Raw genomic sequence first — 23,852 nt, 5'->3', positions numbered from 1 at the left:
AACTGCACGCATAGTAGAAGGGGGGAATTAAAAATACTTTAAATTAAAATAAGGCACCTAAAGGACTACCTTTTTAATCAAATGTGCTCAGCTGTCTAGGACCAAAGAATTTTACATCTTGTAAAATTTTACAAGATGTTACACAAGACAACCTTTGAGATGTTACTAACATGAAAAATCATAAAATATTATAAACAAACTGGCAGCTATCTCAACCTGCAACTCACAACTGGCAGCCTACTGAAGCTTAGTAGGTGTGAGCTTGGTCAGTACCTGGTTGGGAGACCTCCTGGGAAAAACTAAGGTTGCTGCTGGAAGAGGTGTTAGTGGAGCCAGCAGGGGGTGCTCACCCTGCAGTCTATGTGGGTCCTAATGCCCCAGTATAGTGATGGGGACACTATACTGTAAACAGGTGCCATCCTTCAAATAAGATACTGTAAAACTGAGGTCCTGACTCTCTGTGGTCATTAGAATTAGGCTGTGAAGTTTCAAAACAATTTTCAAGGACCAATTGTTCATTTCTTTCTATCTGTATTTTGCATGGTTACTTTCAAAATCGTGGGCATATCTAGACAAAAATGTACATTTGAAGATGAACTGAGGCATAAATTGTTGACTTTACTGATAAAGTGGGAATACTTTGCTGAATACTTCTATTCATTAAAATCATTCTTCCCTGTGTACACACAGCGGCATATATCAGTGTGTTTTGTTATTCCTAATTATGTCCCACAACAATTATCATAAACCTCATAAACAATTCATTCTCAAATTGCAGACAACAGGCATTCAGGGAAACAAATGTCTGCATTAAGAATTAGTTATTATATAAAAAACAGAGTTCAAATAAGGAGTGCATACTCAAACTGGTATAGAATAGGTGGAGTAGAGCAGGGATCTGTAACTACTCTTTTTAATTTATTTCAGAGATTTAGATTTCAGTATAGTTAGTAAATTAAGTTGGCAGAGGAAACCAAATAAGGAGGATAAAAAATAGAAACACTGTAGAAACGGAAAATTTAATTAAAAGAGATTTAGATAAAAATTCAAGACTGTGCAAACTCTTGGCAGACTATGTTTGATGCTGACAAGCGCAGGTAGTAAATTTGTAAACTATTCATACAAAATGGGAAGTAGGCTATTTATGAAAAACAATGTTGACACATCATTTACATCTTGAAGATAATGTGGGTGAGTAATTAAAAGCATAATTTAAATCAAGGGATTTTTTGTTAAAATTGTATAGCAGACTACTCAAGCCTGATTTAGTATATTGTATTCAATTTTGGTCATCGTGTTATATAAAAGATATCATTGCTCTTAAACTATACAGAGAAGAGAAACCAGGTGCATTCTGGGACTTACGGGAATTTACTACACTGACAAACTTAAGGAAATGAACGGAGATTATGAGGAAAATTCATACAAGTATTAAAATCCACAAAGGCACTGACAATGTCAAACCAGAAGATTTCTTCAAAATGAACACTGAAACATGGGAGTGCATTTAAAATCAAGGCACTTCCTTACCTCAAGGAACAAGGTTGAGCAACAACAAGGACAGGAACAAGAGTTCTGCCCAAGAAAACCCACATTGACACCAATTAGGACAATTCCCTTTGCTGAATCTGATCTGATGACACTAATGTTGTCATGATTTAAAATCAAAACACACAAAAAAAACAACCTTCTAACAATCCAATCACACATCTGGACAACATCAAATCAAAACAAATCTCCCATCTAACAGTTTCCTTCCCTTTACTCTGTGATACAGTGCAGCCCAGAGAATCTGATAGCTCTTCTCCAGAGATCAAATGTTTGTGAATGTTTCAAATACCACCCAACCAATTGACTTCCTCCAGCTGGTGAGGTGACTGAGGATGGCAGGTCAGTCTCTTTTGCTTTCTAAAGAATGTGGTTTCAGACACAAACCTACACTTTGTCTAACCTACCATCTTTTGCAATGTAGATCTCAGTTTCCCCTAACGTATGAATAAGTAGTTTAGCTTCCTTAACTCAAATCTTGCTTCTAAGATGCTAATGATGTCCTTCTAGATCAGGGGTGTCTGATCCTGGGCTTGGAGGGCTATGAATCTTTAAAACATTGTCCTGGTCTCTTTAAATTATTAGCACCCAAATAGCTTGTAGGAGCTGGTAAATTGATTCATTTAAGCCAATAATAAGAAGAGATACAATTTTAAATGAAAACATATATACACACTGGTCTTGCCAAGACCAGGGAACAAGACCGGACATCCCTTTTCTTGATGTAAGGTTCACATTTTTTACATTTAATACGTGATCTGCATGTCTAAAAAGGTCATAAAAATGGTTTCTTTCCACACACCACAAAAATTTCTCGACCTTCTCTCAGTAAGTCACTACCTGCGGGCAGTTCTGATCTCCTATATTAGAATCAATGTGAGCATGTTCAGGTGGGTAGCTGCGTCAGCATGCGTAGGCTGCAAAGGAACAAGTAATAGGTTTATTCCATGCTGAAAAGAGAAGAAAGAAAACAGTGTTTCAGCTGTGGAGCCTTCTTCAGGTGTTGAGCATATTACAAAAATCAAACTGCAATAGGATATAGAACAGAAAGTACGAAAACCAGATGTTTTGTCATCCTCACTGTAATTCTTAATCTTTCATCAGGTTTTGTTGATTACTTCATCCTCCTCAGCTGTGTCCGCCATTACCCCTGCTTCATTGACTTACTACAGCTCTGACCACTTTCCCCAGGACTTACTGTATGGTATAGCTCTCATTCCTCACCTCTCCTGCTCATTGCAAGCCCCCCAGAGGGTTAACACTCTTTTCACTCTTTACAGCCCTACCACCTCGACTAGATTAGAAAGGTCTACAGTAGTTTTACTACTGTAAGTTATGGATTAAATAATGTAACAGTCACTGGTCATTAGATATTAAAACAAGAGCAACTGCAATATAAGAGAATCTGTCCTGGCATTTATTATTAAATTACGATATGAATACTGTATAACAATGGGACAATACCAAGCTAAGAGGGCAATAATAAAAGAATAAAATCAGAAAGAAAAGGCAGTTAAGACTGGTATGGAACAATTTAAACTTTTATCTCTGTTTCTCGGTTGGATTTCATATAAACTGCTTTTTTATGTATAATTGTAAATGATTAATAAATATGTAAAAGTGCCTATTGTGAAAACTGTTTTGAGCAGGCTTCCTACTGTGAAATATCAGTCTGGTTCCTAATGGTCTCTAAACATCAATTCCACTTCGAACACAGACAATGCAGTGATGTAATGTATAGACCAGTGATTCTTAGCCTTGGCCCAGGGAGATACCTACAGCAAATCATTTTGTTCCAGCTGTGCTCAGAAACCCCAGTGATAACTGATGACTTTAATTGATCTGCTTGCTTGTTAAGAGTTTTGGTAAGTTTTTGTTCTGCACTCAGTCCTGAGTTTCAAAAAGTCTCCTACTTCAAGGTTACCGTTTCCAACAACATCTGCTCTCAGAAATGTAAGCAGCTTCATTTGCTCATTTGCTCACCGTTATTTCAGCCTGAATACTTTTTAATCGATGGTCAATTTAAGATGAACAGAAATAGGTAGAAATGACAATGAATCAAACACATTTGAATGAAATTCACAACCTGTTACAGGTACCACTGCAATCACACATGCAATTTGACTTTTTAAGAGAAAGCTCATTTAAAGAAATCTCAAATAGATAATTCAAATCAATTAGCCCCTGATTAGGAACTGGTATAAAAACCAGAAAGTAGAGTGGTCTAACAGGACCAGGGATGAGAAGCACTCATTTTGAGGGGGTGGGGAGAGTAGGAAATATATTGCACTTGGCCGCGATTTCAGAATTCTTCAAATTTCAGCTGTGTCATGAGAAATGTTTACTGCTAGGGTGTCCAGGCCCTGAGGGCCTGTGTGTCGGAAGGTTTTTGTTCCAACACATCATTGTCTTAATCAAAACAATTTATCCGTTTTCCCAGCTTTTCAGCTGCTGCTGATTTCAAGAGACAATTGAAAAGCTGCAAATACACCTGCCCTGCGGGACCAGGATTGGACATCCCTGGCAAACGGAGGCCCACTTTCAATGCGTCAGATTTCCAGTGGGGTTATAGCACCTTTAGCAGCAGCAACTCTGTTTCCAGTTCTTTGTTGACAAAAACAAAAAATTCTCCAGACTACTAGGAGGATGGAATGAGTAAAACATAATATTATATAGAAATATGAAAAAAGAAGAAAGACATTTTTTTCTTTCTAAACTAAAAACTTTAGGCTTTAGTGAACTTCATTAGTTGGAGTCAGGAATGGGAGGACTGTAACTCGCACTTCATATGTATAGGTCTATCTTTCATATCTTTAACCTTTTGCAAGCCTTGTATATTTTAAGTACTACCTGTTATTTGCACTAAAGCAATGCAATAAAACAATACAATAAGGTACACATATAAAATTCAATTATTCAGTACAAAATTATATTAACACCTAGTGTTAACACCTAGTGTAAGCCAATGCAATAGAAAGGGTTATTCCCTATCATCTTTCATTGCATAAAATAATTCAGTAAAAAGATTATATGGAGACATATTCAGAGAAGAAACTTGCTTTGGGCCTTTTTGCTAATATTGTATTACTTTTGTCAAAACAGTACTACATTTCAGCTGGTGTTAGAATTAACTTTATAATGAATGCTCAGGAGGGATGACAACAGCCAGTTCAATCAACCTCAGCTGTCAGTAATTTGTAATCACTCCTGACGTCATTTCCTCACTTAAACATTATAAATACAACATGTACCCTTCTCTCCCTCATATCCATTTTGTGCATCCCAGTTGTACCCTATTTCTACACTTACAGCTGCCCCTTGGGCACTCCTCACTCTGCATGGGGGTCCCAGCCTCCCTGACCTTTGGCCTGAGCAGGTTGAGCCAAATTTACTATGACTAAAACACTCCATAAGCCTTTCAGTATGCTTAATTCCTGGGTGTTGTTATTCCTAGTGAAGACCAGTGTATCTTTTAAATATTTCTCTAAATGATATTTGACAAATGGACTCAAGTTTTACATAGCTAAGCAAAGATCTCCTCTTGTTATCAGTCATCTTTTGAAGTTAATATGAACCTCTCCACTACATTTCTATGGATTAACTTTTAAATGCCACAGAAATAACATAGAGGCATGAAGAAACCTTGACTGTAGGTCATGTCTTCATTAGGACACAAAGCATACAGTATCTACATGACAGCTATATGACAGCTAGCCCATCCATCCATTTTCTAACTGCTTTATCCAGCGTCTCAGGGTCATAGGACATTAGTGTGACCGCTAGCCAAATAATACACCATAATTAAGAGATAAGGATTGCTAAGCATATGACAATGATATGTAGCATATCTAAACCAATTACTGTACGGTAAAACAACTAAGCAATAGTTCTCTAGATCACTTTAATTACTTGTAAATAAATGCCCAATATTTCCAAAATATTGCCCATAAATGATTTCATTGTTTTGGCATATAGACTATGCTCCAGTATGTTTTTTCTTTGGGAGAAGAAATATGATATTTAGTGTTAGGCCAGTGCAAAAATAAGTAAACCTACTGTAATGTGAGATTACCGAAAGTAAAATGAACAGATGTTATAATGACATAACATAGAACTGAAAAACATTATCCCTGCTAAACTGAAAATTACAAATGCAACTCTCCTGAAGGATGTAAGTAGACGGATTTTAAATACTTTAAATGGATTTTTAACAATATAATTCAGTTTCTTACAAAACATAATGGGCAGAGAAAGACTGTAATAATCTATAATAAGATTTTTAAATGTAGCCATAAGACCACTCAAAATATGGCCCTTAAAAACAGGAGATATAAAACACGACCATGAATCAAGTACACATTAAAGATTTACATCTTTGGTCCTTACCCATATAAAAGTGTACTTGTCGCTGTTATTCTTAAGACACATCCATTAGTTGACATGGTTACCAGTGCCTGACCTTTAAAAACACTAATTTGTGGGTGCAAAGCCCTTATTTAATAATGAATGTTAGTTAGAGGAGAGACGATTTGTACTATAAAAAATGTTAAAAGAGCACTCTTAAACTCACAGCTAAACAAGGCTAGCACTTCTTTTGTGCACTACATATTGTCATTACTTACTAATCCTGACACCTATCCCAGTGAATCATTTATTGAATCATCCCTGGAAGAGTCACCTGAATGGTAAATGGAACTGAGTAGTTTGTCTTTTTTAAGAGAACTTGCTATACTGATTGATATGTGACAGTGTTATTAAATGCATCTAAATTAAAATTCTAGAATTAGCAACAAATCTCACTGCTCTATAGAACTGTCCACCTGCCTCACAATTGATAGTATTAGCAATTAGTAGTAAATGAGAATATACTGTAAAACAAAACATTGTGCACATTGTGCATTGATGCAATCAAGTTTCAGAGATGTTCAGAAATACAAGCTGAGCTGTGCAAAAGTCATAAAATATGTCATAATATACTGTACATAGTATACAACATAGAGTAAAGATAAAGTAATCTGTTGGTCACACTGTATTAACCATTTATTGCAATAAAATGTGCTGGTAATCTCATATCCATTCTGCTGGCTCACTCATAAAATCTGTCTTAATGAAAAAACTACTGAAATGCCAGCAAGACTGGAAGTCTTTGTTGTTTTGCCCCAAAGGGACAAAGAATTACTGAAAACCTACAGCCACACATTCAGTCCTGGAGGGCCAATGTGTTTGCAAGTTTTAAGTCTAGGTGGGCTCTGAATACCTTGGGGTAGCACTTTTTAAACATCAATATTTTATCTACCTCATTATACGTTTCATCTAACATTATTTTAAATATTGATATTTTATAATTATATAATATCCATCCATCTTCTAACCACTTAATCCAATACAGGGCCATGGGACAGTCGGAGTCTATCCCAGCCAGTGTGTCTGCTGTGATGCCAGTCCATCACAGCAGACACACACACACACACACACACACACACACACACACAGACACACACACAGACACAGACACAGACACAGACACAGACACACCCACCATGGCCAATTTTCCCAAAAGCCTAAGAACCTACAAAACGTTTTTGGACTATGGGAGGATAACAGAGCTCCTTGAGAAAACTCACACCAACACATTAATAACATACAGACTCCAGGCAAATAGCCTCCCTAGGTCCAGAATTGAACCCAGGGCCCCATGTGCCACCCTATATATGATATTAGCTTACATGAAGTATGGCTTCTTTTTTTCTAAGCACAGATTATATCATTACTCAATGTCATATCATTACTCAATGATTACAATGGCTTTCAACAAAAACTATGCTTGAACAGTTAAGTTTTAGGTTTTATCTAAGGGTTTGGCAGTGTGGATCATTCCATTCTTCTGAATGCTTTGTCGTATAGTTCTTGATACTGTATGAGGTCCCTCTCAGGGTTTCAGAATTATTTACAGAACTGTAAACAATGTGTAAAATCTGAAAGATTTGTTTCAGACTTGTGACAGGTACAAGAAGGTCCTTCTTGGGCCCTACTCTTTATTTAATCTTTTAACAATATAGCTTGGGCAGCAAGAACTTCAAATACACAACAACACTGATGAAACCATCTTATGTTCAACCTGACCTTGGTTTGGATAAAATTTCACAGGGTTTTTGTGAGCTGTGCTTTTTTCTAAACTAAGATAAGACTACATTCCTGCTATTGAATAAAAATAATTAAAACCTGCACTTACAGAAATGATTTGAAGTCAGGCAAAGGTCAATTCACAGTTTATAAACATCAAGACATTTGGTTAGACAGGGCTTTAAAATTTAAAACTCATAAAACGTTCATACTCAGCATCTTGCAACTTACCAGTAGTGCTTTAATCAAATTGCTGCTTAAGACAGTAACTAGTGACTTTGGATGTAACTCATTTCAATTTTCTTTAGCTAATGACTGGAAAAATCTGCAGAGTGAGCTGAAACTGCTCGCCTTTTTATTCGAAGGCATTTTCAGCTGTATGATCAAATCTTTTCTGCCTCACACTGCCGGTGATTAACACCGCCACATCTTGTCATTTACCTTTTATTGATCGTTGTTCTTCCTTCTTTCTCGGGTTTGTTTTCTGTGAAAACATGGCACCCGCCTCCTGATCAAGCCATCTTTGTACATGGGGATTGGTTCTCAGCTGACTTATCTGATTAGTATTGATTTTCACAATGACAGACAATGGAAAGGACCTTCAAGGACTCTGAATTCAGGGACTTACTCTGAATGTGGTGCACCTGTCTTCGTCAGCAGTGTCAGGACGAAAAACATGAAGATGACAAAAACTGCCAAGCCAACCCAGAAGCCAATCACAATGGAATCTGTGAAACAAAAGCATTGAGTCAGCTTTCATACATCTTTCCTTACGCCTCTAGCTTTCATGGTGCAATTCATCTTTCCTTGCAAGACCTGTTTTACTGCATTGATTACGTTCACCAACTGTGTCAAAGAGTTTAGGTGCAAAACCCAATCCAGGTAACGAATTGATCACTTTGATCCCTTATTGTCACAGGCAACAAAGCATCCAGAATTTTGTACTGATGAAAGGTTGACAGATGAAAACAATGTCTTGAGTGTTCAATTATACAGCATGAGGACAGGGCAACAAAAAATGCACAGAGGACACAAAAAGTCATCAAAAACATATAGTATAGTAAGTATATTAAAAGGCAATAACATGTATTAGATACACTGTGACCCGCTGCCGTCTAAGAAATTAGAAAGTTACTTTACATATAGTGATGCCGTTGGATGATGCTGTTGGATGATGCATGGCTTCAGAGAACAAAATATTACATGGCAAATATTGCTAATGAAGGCTAATATGCACTGCATCCCAGCTCCATGTTTATACTAAATCATTATTTTAATTAAATTGATACTATTAGCCTCAATTAAATGACATTTCAATGTAAAGTATAGCCTACTGTATATATCAATGCAGTTCTATGTTATTCTCCACTGTAACTTTACCCATGAGATCCCTTTAGATAGATTAGATCAATCAGACCTAACTTTCCACAAAATCATGTTCACCCTACATTCTAGGTGAGGTTAAAACATTAGCTGAATATCCATTTTCTATTTGTGAGCATTGTGTGAATGGTCAGACATTTTCCATTTGGATGAATTAAGCATTTTTTACATTTTACATTTTTGACATCTCAAATCAAATGTAATAAATTAAGTGCATTTTCAGTTTACAGTACTGTATGTGCAACCCAGAAAATATTCTTTTTCCATTATGATATCTTTCTAAGTAAAACATCAATCAAAACTGGACAAGAATGTCATAAGGTTATATCTTTAAATTACATTAAATAACAGAAATCACTAAGGTTATAATAAAAATGACAGTATCCCAGTGTGCCACACAGCAGGAGAACATGATTAGTATAACATGTACTGAATGGTGATAATGTAAAGTACCACACAATATGTCACTTTTGTACGCTGCCAATGCGATTTTTCCTTCAGCTTGTAATCAAAGAGTCAAAAAGGGAGAGAAGTATCCATTCACTTTGCTGTACAATATACTGTAATTACCACCAATCACTGTCAGTTACAATACAGTACTTTTAAATGGAAGTTCTTAACTGAAGTACAGTACGGGAGACATAACAACACATAAGCCAGTCTCACCCAGCTGTTTAATATTGAAATCATTACCTACTTTCACTATATACTGTAACTCTTGCACACACCTCTTCTCACATTTTTTTGCATTCATTCCACCCCCACCCAATCACCACCTTTGTACAGTACCTACAGTACCTCTCTCTGAATGGGAGTAGAGCCTCCTCATCCTATGGCCAGGAAGCTACCCCTTAACCAAGCAGGTTAAACCAAAACTTATTATACATACTCAAACCTTCGCAAAACATTTCATTATTGGATTATGTTATTTACCATACAATAAAAAGAGTGTTTTTCTCGCTTTTAATGAAGTTATGAAATTATCAGTACAGTCTCTGTTGTCCTATTTATGTACTTCATGTCATGTGCTACAGACCCATTGTCACACTAATGCAACTTGTCTTACTCTGCAGAATTTCGAATGTATTTGAAGATTAGTGCTCCTGCTGTTCCAAGAGTAGAAACATGACGTTCCTTTGAATAAAAAAAAAAACACTGAACAGATTTTTCCATTACAAACTGAATTTGAAAATGAAGAAAATGAACTAAAGCGTAATAAGGCAAAACTCTTCACTAATTTAAAGATGAAATTAAAAACCTCACCAGCATTAAAGCTAATTTCCTAGTATTAATTTCATATGTTCATTTTACAGGGTGCATTACATGGTAAAATCCTCCTTGTATCATTTTTTAATCTGCTGCTCTTTGAACTTCATTTCCAACAATCAAGAAAATATTACTTCCATTATAACTAGGTTGATTTGGAGGGACAAGTGACCTAGTGTTTGATTTGCAACTTTACATCTCCTTAAAAATCACAGTGGATTGGGTACGCCTCTGAAATGTACTACAGGTGAGCGTGGCGCCAATTTGCATATGTTTTGGGAATGCTCTGTGACAGGGAATCTCTGGATTTATCCAGCTGGTATGGTATTGGCTATATCCGGTATGATCATATATACAGTGGCTTCCAAAAGTATGCACTCCCTTCCAGTGATGTCCTGTTTTGATTAATTACAAATGATGTATTCACAGTTATTAAAGTGATTTTTTAATCAAATCTCAAAATGAATCCTACTATACAGTAGGTGAAACGAGTTAAAATATCTTGATGACATATGTATTCATTACTCTCTGATATCTGCCAGTGTGCAATAATAGTGATTCACATGAGTTCACATCTCTGTTAGACTATGAATTCCATGCAAAGACGTAAGCATACACTGTATCAAGGTCAAGATCAAGGAGCTCACAAAGCTCAAGGATAAAGTTGTAGAAAGATACAGGAAGATATGAAAAGACAGTGAATAACCCTTTGTGTATGGTGAAGTCTAACATTAAGGAGTAATACTTAATAATACTTAGTAATATTTAATAATCTTATGTAATATCCAGATATTGCCTAAATCAGGATGTCCCTCCAAACAGAGCATCTGGGAACAGGGGGGAAACAGAAGGATTAGGGATACCACCATTAGGATAGTGGAGACTTTGAAAAATGCTCAGATGATAACATCCATCAGACAAAGCTGTTTTATATAGTAGAATGGGAAGAAGAAAGCCATTATGAAAAACATCAACTGAAATGAAGTTGGAAATAAAGCACATAAGTGAAACGTGATAAAAGGTTTGTTGACAGCCGAGGCGAAACTGAAGCCTTTTAGTTTAAAAGGCAAATCACTACATCTGGCACAAATCCAACACAGTACATAAACTGATAATGTGTTAACAGAAAACAGGGAGCATAGATAATGGATAAGAAAATGGATAATAATCAGATTGTGACGATGTAGTGGAGTACCACTGTGCTCCACTGTAAGTGTAGTGTAATTAGTGGAGCACCACAGAGATCCAGATGTGGTCCACTACCCCTCCCAATTTAAATCAATAATATCAATTCTGGTAAAGTTTGTGAAATAGTCAAATTTGCAGAAAATACCAAAATAGGAGGATAAGCAACACTGCCGAAGCAGCAAATTAAATTTAAAAAGATTAATAAGAATTCAAGACTGGGCAAACACATGGTAGATCATATTCAATGTAGACTAATGCAGGGTTTTTGCAAGAGGCTAAGGTGTTTATGTTAACACATTAACATCTCCTAGGCAATGTGAAGCTGCAGACGAAAAGCTAAAATGTTAGTATATATAGTAGCTAAGAGTATAGAATTGAAAATAAAGGATGCTAAAAATGTACAATGTAGTAGTAAGAGCTCATTTGAAATATTTGTTCATCACATTCTAAAACAATGTTGCTGCTTTGAATTGGTCCAGAGAAGAGTAACCAGATCCATTCCCCGATTTAAGAGAATATTCTCGACTGACAGGCTGAAGGAACCCTTTGCTTACTTTGCAGGTACTGGTTAAGACTGAACTTCCTTTTAAATCTTGCATTTCATTTGCAAAGAGCAGCTAAATAATAATGTTGATCTTAAACACCTGTCTCAGTCTTGACGGTGGCTTACTTACAAAAGTTGTCCATACAGCCCTGTTCCCCTATATTTTTAATTCTCTCTCCATTTTAGTCTTTTCTAAATTCTAATGTTTTAATTTGTAACTGTGTTTATATGTAAAAGTGCAATACATTATAATTGAACACATCAAAACAAATGAAACCCCTAAAGCACTTTACACTAGGTAATATTACTTCTGCAACTAATTTTTACTCTTATGGCACTTCTCATCCACAATTCAGTGCTGAGTACTGAGAGCTGTCATCAGTGAATGTGTGTTTGGGTCGAGGATTCAAACTGCAGGCACTGGAACACGTCCAAAAACTTAAGCTGCTTGACACAAATGAGCTTCAAGCTCACTACAGTAAATGATTGGTTGACTGCTGTGGGGATTTGCATTCTCTTGAGAGATGATACATGAGGCCTGTTATTCTCACCTCAGTTAAGCACTTAGCCCCCTTCACAGTTCTCAGTTATCAAGTTTTTTGTCACAGTTACAGTAACACTAAAGCCATGTTCTTCAATTAGCAGCCTGTGGGTTAAATCAGCCCTCACAGTAGCTCTCAGTTTGACTGTGACACAATAGAAAAAAATAACAGTCGAAGATACACAAGTAATAATAATTCACTAGGAATGACAATGCCCAAGACCGAACTATTATGGAGCTGATATTTGGCTTAACCTGCTTGGCTGAGGTCCGGCCTCCTGGCCATAGGATGAGGAAGCCAGAACCCCCCCCCCGTCCGGTAACCAAGGCGTAGCTGCAGAGGTGGAGTTGGGGTAGAGGTGGGATGCAAAAGTTGCATGCAAGGGAGAGGGATATCGCGTTGGTATTTATAGCATTTGGTGGAGGAAGGATGAAGGGAGTGATTGCTGATTACTGACGGCTAGGAACGATTGATCGTGGTTGTTGTTATCCCTCCCGAACTTTCGTTATTTAAACTCCATTAATAATAATTGCTTACACTTTTCTGGACACCACTCAAAGCGCTTTACAGGTAATGGGGACTCCCCTCCACCACCACCAATGTGCAGCCCCACCTGGATGATGCGACGGCAGCCATAGTGCACCAGTACGCTCACCACACACCAGCTACCAGTGGGGAGGAGAGCAGAGTAATGAAGCCAAGTGGGAGGATAGAAAGGGGCCTCAGCCTATCAACTTCTCAAAGGTAACCTGCTCCACTGAGAACAACCAACTTTTCAATCTTGATTTAAATAGTAAAAAGAAAGAAACTTTTCATTGGGAAGTTAGCCAATAAATAGATATTCTAGATTTTTTCGGAGGCTTAAAATATGTTAGTACAAATGGGTATTTTATTGTATAGTAGCACAATAACATAAAGGTTACAACAGACAGGATATCTGTAACGTCCCAGTGTGTGTTCTGTGTGTGTTTTTTCTGTTATGTCCACACTGCTGACCCTTGACTGTTCTCCCTTCCCCATTGGCCAACCATCACACCACTGTTTCAGTATGACGTCATCATCAATTAGCTCTCAGCCAAACAGAACACATCTTATTCAGCATATAACATGGAGGTTTTCAGCAAGGAGAGGCCTTTCATTTGACTTCGGTCCCGTTTGGTTTTGGTTATCACTTCGCTTCGCTTCGCTTTTGGTTATTGCTTCGGCTTCGTTGGTTTGTTTTGTTTTGCTTTGTGTGTGTGTATTTTCATATAGCTTCGGCTTTGTCGTTTTGTTGGTTTTCTGTTAGTTTCTTTTTAGTTTTGTTTGCTTGTGTGTTTATCCTTGTTTTGCCATTACCTTGCCCTAACATGTTACATGTTCAACTTTTGTGTTCTTTTGTACCCTGTTCCTGTTGATTACTCTTGTTTTCCCTTATTTGTATTCCTGGTTCACTTGTGTTTTTGTGTGAACTTTTGTATATAAGGTTAGTTTAGGTTGTTGGGTACACTATATATACTTAGTTGACTTTGTATTAGTACACTAGTTTAGTACGGATGAGTGTCATTTGTCTTGTATGGTTTTGGGTAGTCAGTGGAAGTTAGCTAGGGTGTTGAAGACGCCGAAGACCGTGTGTTTCAGGTTTTCTTTTGTATTCAGATTAGCTTTCCCTCACTGTCCTAGCCAGCTCCATTTTGTTTGTTATTTTCTTTCCTTTGGCACCACTCTAGTTCCTTACCCTTGTTATCATGCTTCCTAGTCCCTCACCAAAACCCACCTGCTTCCAAAAGAATTATCCTAAATGTTACACCCCTTTACCCCTAGACACTTGGGGTCATAACAATATCAAATGGAACATGAGAAAGATTACAAAGGAGAGGATAATATTTGGTACAAAAAAATGTTACACAGGACAGGATGTCATTCAGTCCATCAAAACGGTTTTTGGCTGTTAGGTGCTAAATGATCCAAGAATCTCATCCAGTTACATCTTGAAAGAACCCAGAGTATTGGTTTCAAAAACATTTCACAATGCATTTGAGGATTTTGATGGGCTAATTTTAACTCCCCTCATAGTTCTTTCTGTTTCTAGCTAAAAAATTTCTTCAGTCTGTCAGTGTAGGACATCTTGTTGCTCTTAAATGGACTGACTCATAGCAGCAGTATCTTTTCTGGAACACGATTAAGGAAATTGTACACAATATTCTAAATGTAATCTGATTATTGTATTATATAATATTATGAAAGCATAATTTGATTTAAACAGTAACTATATATCATATTGTTTTACTTTTTAAAGCTTCTCCACATTGTCTAGAAGATCTGTACAAGATGCAATTTGTAAATGTTAACATAAACACCCACTATACGTCTTTTTCATAAGTAACTTCTTCAAGCTCAGTGTTTCTCATTGTACGTATTCAGTGCTGAGAGTAAGTATGTGAACTCTTTAAGTCCAAATAATACCAAATGTTGGCCTGATGAGACAAAATACAAAATGTGATGCTATTTCAACATTTATTTATCTTCAAATGCTGTACAATTCAATTTCCATGAGTGACAAAGTTTATGTACATTTAGATTGAGTAATTTGTGTCACTCCCTTGAGCAGCAGACAGTGCAACTAAACATTCTCTGCAACTGCTGATCAGTTTCTCACATTAGTTCTGAGGATTTTTGGTTTATTCTTCCCTGCAGACCTCCTTCAACTCTGTGACATTTGAGGGCTGCCTTCCATGGAGAGCTTGCTTCAGGTTCTGGCAAACTTCAGAACTGGAAGCAATGTACTTTTTAAAGGACAGCCTTCCATCAACACCATTCTTGTTCTGTCATTTTCTGATGGCTGAGTCATGAACAGTCACATTAGCCAAGGTGAGAGTGGCTTGCAGTTTCTTGGATATTCCCCTCTGGTTCTTTTGGAACTCCCTTGGTGATTTTCCAGTTTGTTCTTGGGGATATTTTGGCAGGATGATCTCTTCAGGGTAGAGTGACTGTGGTCTTGAACTTTCTCCATTTATAGACTATCTGCCTGATAGTAGATTGATGGAGTCTTTCCAGTCTTTCAGTTTTTGAAAGTCTTTTGTAATTTGTAGCTTCTACAGTGTTTGATAATCTTTCTAATGTGATATAATCTGCAAACCTGACTAGTGCAATTACTATGCCAGAATCTAAACCATTGATATGCAGTAACTTAGGAAAAGCATTCTTTCTAATATAGATAACTGTAGTGTTCTATTGATAACATTACAAATATTTTTTTGAAAATGTATTTTATTATCACTATTAAAAACCTGCATTAGAATTAAATTATAACCTGTTGACATTAATTTGTGGGATGATTTTGGTAAGGTTTCAATCAGTCAGCCCTTAAGTGTAACCTATCGCTGTCACAAACTTTAAATGTGTACCTACTATATGTGATGCTGCTTGTGAGCAAAGTAGCACTGAATACTCCAATAGAGGATTTTTCTGAGTTTCAGATTCTTTCTTGTGACAAAATTACAGTGATATCTGTATCCTAAAGCATTTTTGTCTTCTTTTGTTTCCTGCCCTGCCATGTAAAGAATGAAAAAAACTGTACATTTATACAGTATTTCAACACAGCTGAGCTACATGTTCATACAGCTCAATTTATAAACGACATTTAAATGATCTGGTACCGTACTTCAGTCTTTGATGTGGTGTACTCCTGGTGAGGTGTGCGTTTTAATGATCTGGAGAGATCAGGTAAGTGGCATTACCATGACACCATGAGTCCTGAGGCTCCTCCGTGCTGCTGACGGGTTTTTATGCATGCGTATTAGTTACAAGTACATTTTACTAACATTGAAATATGAGAATTTGACTTTGTATTACTTATAACTGTAGATGACCTGAAAATGACTGTGAGACTATGTTTTGACAGAGTACTTACTGTAGTGTTCTAGGAAATAGAAAAGCTAATACGACATGTTACTTTTAAATTTGGTTGCTGCACCTACAGTTGGAAATAGGTCATTCAATTCAAATAATGTGCATAATGGTATGAATGAATAATATCTCCACTTCAGATCCCTACTTTGGTAACATACTGCTATGAGGATGAAAGCAAGTTAATATTGTCTAACCTTTAGAAAGAATGGCTCAGCAGTACTCTGTAAGGGAACTAACATACAAAGCAGAAGGAACAATATTTTAAATGTGACCCTTTGTCTGTTTGGAGTACTCAGTGTCCAAGGCATGGACTGTACACTATAACTGACAACAGAAAGGAATTTTTTTTTACAAAATTACACTTTTCACTTCATTTTTTCTAGATGGCTTCTTCTAGCAATACATGCTTAACATACAAGATGAAGTACAAATACACATCAAGCCACAAGAGATCAACATATTCAAAAACAGAAAATTCTAGAGATCAGTTTTGTTTCTGCACATTTCTGTTTCACAGCACCTACATCAGGCCTTTACAAAACACTTCTTCCATCCCTTGTCTATGGAGTCACTGAACCCTGAAAAACTCAATCTGCCCCCATGCCATTTTATTTTCATTGATAAGTTGTAAGAAATGTATTGCTTAAGTCACAACAGCTCGACAAAGTATCACCAGGTACTAAATCTAGGATTTCATATAGATATTTAAACAAGGATATTTACTTTTGTATCATTTTGTTAATTAAACAAATATATCTTGCATCATTGAATTTAACAATGCATGCATTTAATTGGGTTATCTTTATCTTTTATGAATATTTTCATGAAAAACTAATCACATGAATATGGACAAAACTAGGAGATTCACAAACTTTTTCTTAGCACTGCACTGTATATTATTAGCTAGAAAAATATTACATATCATTGAGTCAGTACTGGTTTCACACATTAGTGGTTATATTACAAAAGAACAATGTTCATAAGAATGCACAATACTAATTGTTTTCAAGACATATTAACATAAACAGGTGAGGGGCATAAGCAAATCATATTTTCTTGATAAACAGGCCTAAGGCTTTGTCAAGTAAATCATTGCTAATGTTTTTTGTATGTTTGGTTCACACTTTCATTTACCTGGAGAAAAATAAATGATAATATCTGGTCAAGTGGCTACAGATGCCTGGAATGTCCATGGTAACACATTATTTGCTTCACTTAATAGTTCTTAATGACTGACATAGGACAGCATTCTCATAACTGGTAAAACGAATCTTGGCATCTATCAGATTTATATTATTGTAGTATTTATATTCAAAACAGCCAGCCACTTGCTTGCCATCATGAGGTTTACTTCAATTCACAAGACAATATTTGGGCTGTACATGTGTCATTCCTGACCACCTCAAGAAGATGAATATCCTCATCATACTTTGACATCTTTCTTCCTACAGCCTGAAGTAAATATAGGATTTCCTTTGCAGGTGTCTTTGACAGTGTCAGCCACACCCACAGACCCTACAGGATTTAGTTATCATACAGGGATGGTACTGGATCCCTTCTGGGCAGCTTGGTCAGCTACACAAAGACATGAGACCTGTATGTCAGCCTACTGTACCTTTTTGCTAACAGCAGAACAGCAATAGGAATAACACCTTCTCATGGCTGGATGTTTTAGCTGTACTGTTATTCTAGAGTACTGAATTAATACACACCATATCATTTGTTTATTTATTATACAGTTTATTGGGTTTTATAATAACAGCAGGCTATGCTCAAAAATGCTGTGTCCAATACTAACTGGAGGAAGACTAGCTGTGGTAGCTATCCTGGGACTAAGACACCTGGGCTTGAAATTACAATATCATGGAGAACTGCAGGGAGGAATTACTTGATATTCCCCTAGATTCTTGCATTGATTCTGCACATAGACTTTGCATAATGGCTGCAACAGGACAGAACATTCCCAGGCGTTCATTTGTTTCTTGAGTTGATTGGTGTTTTAATTTAATCTGGGCCACTCTATGACTGATTGCAATCCTGACACTGGGGAAAGATTGCCGGTGATTTTCCTACGTGGGGTTCCATCCTTCTTGTCGTTTAAAGTTGACAACACTCAAGGTTTAAGTATATTGGTAACTAAGGGTTATCACTGTTAGATTTTCTTTCTCAGGCTAAAAATTATCTTTGGGCCTGGGGTGTTGAAATTTCCATTTGCTTTTAATTTTTGCTGTTTCATTCTTGTGTTTGTCCTTTTTTTTTCTTACACATGGTAAAGATCATTCATTTTAAACATTATATAGAACAATGTTTTAAATTAGCATGACTATTTGGCTGAGGGCAAAATTCCAACACTTACAGTAGGTACCTACAGTAAGTACATACAGTAAGCAGAATTTGTAGCATTTACTGTTGTAGCAAAACCTGTTGTAGCATTTAATAAAATATACAGTAAAACTGTTTCTTTTAATATTTCTTCAGGTGACATTAATATTGATATTAATATTCTGTATCATTTGGTCTGGATTGTGGTACATAAGATACAGAGTAGTTTACTACTTCTATAGTAGTAGTAGTAGTTTACTACTATACTACTAAATTTTTCATCCAAGATAGAGATATATTATGTTTTTCTCTCCTATTGAAATGGCTGTAGAAATGTATACAAATATATTGTTTTCGTAGATGTCAGTACTCCACATGAACTGTACTGTACATCTCTATTTTAAGATTACTGTAATTCAATGGGAACAATGTACTGTATAAGCTTATTCTATGCTAAACTAAAAACTCTTGAATTTCCTAATAATTGTTACCTATATTGCCTAAAATAAACTGACAAATCTAACAATCAAACTGATATCGATTATTGATGGCAATCGCAATACTTGGCATTACAATATTATTACTCTGCATCCATCAAAGGAATAACTTAATTTGTCTGGTATAATAAAAACATAATTCAGATCAATAAACTGTGTTTGGACCGCAAATCTCATGGAACAAAGGTGATTTTACACAGAGCATTGCTGTTAAAATGTGGAAAGCTTTTCCAATTCACCTGGTCACTGCAAAAATGTGGCAATTTCTAAAAGTAACAGAGTACTAAAATAAAACAGATCGACTGTCTTAACAATAAAGATAAAACCAAAAGACTCACATCTGTGCGCTTTAAGTCCTTCAAAAGAAACGGGCTCATCGTAGTCGTAATACTCATATTCCCAATAGTAATCATGACCCCGCGCAGTGTGACGAGTTTTATTAGAATTATGGCTGTACTGAGACATCGCCAGGTAGTGTTTCACGGAATTCAGGAAAGCTAGAAGAAATAAAACACAAAAATTATAAAACTGCGTTCGAAGCAGCTAATTCTTTCAACAGAGATACAAAAAAGGAAACGACTTTAAAAGACTGCATAAGTCAGAAGAAACATTTTTTCAGTTTTCATCAAAGAGTTTTGGTGCTGCATCAGACTAACCCTTAACAGTAACGGTTTTATCTTATGCTCAGAGGCTTCGCACTTAATGCATAATATGCCCACTGTTAAAACGACTCCACTTACAGTACAGTATATCGTAAGTGCATATTTTATACGCCATTTCAGAAGCTTTTTAAAACACTTTTTAAACACTATATGCCTTTAGATAACGTTGATAATTGTATTGCAATTGTTTGTCGTTATACATAGTAATAACATAAGGACTTACAGACTTATGTCTCCAAAGACAGCTGCATCATGATATATCCAAAGGAAGAAAAGGCGCAGAGTAACCTTCAGTTTTAAGGAGCGCACCAACACGATCCCTCGGCTCTGTCTCTCTCTCATCCAACTGGTTTGAGAATGCGCCTCCCGGAGGTTCTCCGACTCATTTCTGATTCCATTTACATCATCGGGATTTTCACAACGAATTGGCTGCTAGGGCACCACGGCTGTGGTGGGTGAATGAGTGTGTGCGCGTTTTCGTGTTGTTTTAAAAGATGTTACGAATCAAGGAATATCGAATTAATAGTGAAGTCTGTTCTGTGTAGAGGCAGATGACTCTTGCATTTACACAAACTACAATTCAATAGTGATACGAGTAAGACTTATAGTGGACAACACAATTCTGTTTGTAGAATTTAAGATTAATGCCAGAAACATTCCTCTCGAATATAAATACTGCTTATCATGATGAACTATCGGTTTGAAGCTGAGCACTGAAAAATCAGCATATCAGGACAAAATTACAATAGGACAGACCATTGGAGACACAAAATAAATCCAATTAATTGCAGGTAACATAGAGTTACATATTTCAAGAACACTACGTGAGATGTCAAGGTGTAAAGAACAGTTTCTTGATGCCAAAAGGTTAGGCAGTATTACAGGTCTATTTATGTAAAAGGTAAAACTGATAACTGGTACAGAGACTGATCTCCCAAAACAGAATTTAGACTGACTTGAGATGAGGGCTACAGCAGGGTATTGATGCAGTGGAAAATGTTCTTTTAAATGCATTATCAAAAGCTTTATTCCAATTTACTGTTCACTTTTCCAATTTAATAAAATCAAATACATTATAAATATGATGTACAGTAAAAAGTATATAATACTAATTTTAATGTATGTTTATATTCATGAAAAGCACTTTTTCCTTTTTTATCTACTAAAAAATTGGAAAAGAATCTCAGTGCTTTGAAGCATAGTGAAATTTGGATTTTTTACAGCAAAATCTCTTAAATCATTACAATTTTTTGTAGCTGCACTGTATACAAAAATCAAAATCACCATCAAACGTTTCCTCTGATAGTGTCAACCTTTGCATTTTTTATTCATTACATATTACCAGATGTACAGTATCTGGAGTGACAACAACCCATTCTTGTTTGTGTACTGTATAAATGTTCATTGATACAGAGTTTTCTGAGTGTTTTATTCTTCTTACAAGAAATCAAAGCAACAGACAAAATAAAGACACTAGCAGACTTGATTTACTTCAAAAGGAAAACAAAAAATACAATTAAGTAAAACCAGCGATGATGCATCCACTACTTGTTTTAGGAACAAGATGTCACACTCCAGGTTAGTGGCTGCCTGCATACTTCAGTTGCTCCAGGAAACCACATAATTCCCACAAGCCCAAGCATTCTTCCCAGGCTCATTAAAACACACTGAGGCTGGCTGTAGGTTTGCCCATCCCCCTGTCAATCAAGCACTCAATCATTTAATCAGGCTTCCAGTTGAACTCCCTATGTAATCCCTTAAACACCACTGGCGCTCTGCTCTGACATTGAGCTACCTTAGGTAGTCCTGTGACCAGCCTTGCTCTAAGAAACCTGAACTCAGCGAACCCTGAAAGCCTGCTATACTGAATCCCAAAGACCCTGAATCCTGGAGTAAGATCCAGCTCTAAGTGCCCTCACTGACATCCTCATCACCATTGGTCCGGTGGTGTTGTTCTCCTGCCTGCCTATCATCTGCCTGTAAGCGCCCCATCTGCCTTTCTTCCATTCTCCCTTTACTCTCCTCCATCTTCGGTCCTTCCAGGATCTTGCGAAAGGTATTAAGTCCTACACTTGGATCTCATACTGTCATTTCAACCATGGCAGTGAGCTGAGAGAGCCAATCTTGGTATAACACAAGACCTTCCATTTATTTACCTTCTATATTCGTATTCAAGAGTATTTCTATTTCTAATTGTAGCAATGCTTTCATTAGTAGAACACACATCCAATTCCACAGCATACCCACCATTAATGCTTGGTTTTTAATTAACATAGACATTAGGCAAATTAAATAATGCAGTTAGAATTCCATTTAAAGATGCTAATTGTTAGTGTAACCTTGACTGGAATGAAGAATAACATATATATTTGCTAAGGAACAAGTAATAGGTTTATTCCATGCTGAAAAAAAGAAGAAAGAGAACACAACGTTTCGGCCGTGGAGCCTTCTTCAGGTATGAAGAAGGCTCACACCTGAAGAAGGCTCCACGGCCGAAACGTTGTGTTCTCTTTCTTCTTTTTTTCAGCATGGAATAAACCTATTACTTGTTCCTTTGCAGCCTACGCATGCTGACGCAGCTACCCACCTGAACTATATATTTGCTATTCATACACCTATTATCTGAAAACTGCTTTTCCTGGTAACAGTTAACAGCAACCAGGAACTTATCCCAGATGCACAGCAGAGGATACTTCTTGAAGACATGCTGTACCATGACCTGTCCTGAAACTGTTAGGTAGAGACCATTATCTCTATGAAAGCTCAAAACTTGCTTGTTGTTTGTGATCTCCTTGTGCTTCCCTTCTTCTGATCAAGAAGGGGATCTTGTGTAGGAATGCTGTTCCATAAGGGTGTTGTGATGGGAAACAAGTTATAGATGGATTGATATTCAGCATAGAGGAGTAGGTTGTTATGTAATTTTTTTCAACCATCTTTTGGATGATTGCCAGTCGAAGATGTGTACAGTAGCTTTGTTTTTCATTATAAGAATGGCTGGATACAACTGGGTGTTCATGATATATGTGTGCAATAAATTTGACCACACAGGAGCATGTTATAAAATATGATAGCAGGTTGCTTCTGGATTTAACTTTTTTTCTTTGGATCTTCTTGGAAGATTGAAGTCCTGTCTAGTGTTGTTAACAGACATGGTAGAGTAGGATTGTGCTCTCGTCTTTGGTCATCCATGTAAACATTACATTGTTTACTGACCCTAGAATGGAATACTATTTTGGCATGGCTTGGTATGAACCACCATACTCGAGAGTAATCAGCCAACTTTAGCAGGTCTCTGGTCAGAGAATGGAACTAGGCAAATATCATGCAATACTGCGTGCTACACAAATATCATTAGCATGGTAGAATTTAAGAGATTCATTTTTTGTTAGATAATTTGTGTACATTATATGTTGAGTCTCTTTGGGTTTTTATGAAAATTATTTTCAGTATAGGCGGTGATAGCCAGTGCTTGATCAAATGTGCTAAACGAAGTTCACCAGGGACAATTTAGAGGCAACAATTAATCTTGCTCCCTTGATTTTGGAACATGATGGTAGGTGGGAGGAAACTGGAACCCACTACTGAAAACCCACACAAACAAAAGGCGCAGGTTACAATGAAAGCCAAGAGCTGTGAGATAGCAGCGCCAGCTATGAAGAATGCCAATACAGTTGTAATGAAAATGATATAATAAAACAAAACATAAGTAGTTACAGCAGAACACAAAAGTACATTCAATGCAAACAAGATACAAGATTTCAGTGTGCTGGTGGAGTGAAGGGAGAAAACAGGAAACACAGGAAATGCTGTTTAACATCAGACCACCACCAGATAAACATCAGAGCACCTGGTTTTATTATTTCAATCTAAATGGGCATCTTTAGTA

General features: G+C 36.7%; 1 protein-coding gene across 1 annotated transcript in view; it reads right to left on the bottom strand.

Moving 5' to 3' along the window:
- Window positions 1-19,795, bottom strand: part of mrap2a (melanocortin 2 receptor accessory protein 2a) — a 28,516-nt gene extending 8,721 nt beyond the window's left edge. The window contains exons 1-2 of the mRNA XM_088905908.1: window positions 19,643-19,795; window positions 8,300-8,399 (exon numbers count right to left, since the gene is read on the bottom strand). Of these exons, the coding sequence (XP_088762034.1) occupies window positions 8,300-8,399; window positions 19,643-19,769 (227 nt within the window). The 5' untranslated portion in view covers window positions 19,770-19,795. The remainder of the gene's footprint in view (window positions 1-8,299; window positions 8,400-19,642) is intronic.
- Window positions 19,796-23,852: the final 4,057 nt, after the last annotated feature.

The sequence above is a fragment of the Atractosteus spatula genome, chromosome 2, assembly GCF_055471065.1.
Source record: "Atractosteus spatula isolate fAtrSpa1 chromosome 2, fAtrSpa1.hap1, whole genome shotgun sequence".
NCBI classification, from domain to species: domain Eukaryota; kingdom Metazoa; phylum Chordata; class Actinopteri; order Semionotiformes; family Lepisosteidae; genus Atractosteus; species Atractosteus spatula.
This window is presented reverse-complemented; position numbering and strand designations above follow the sequence as displayed.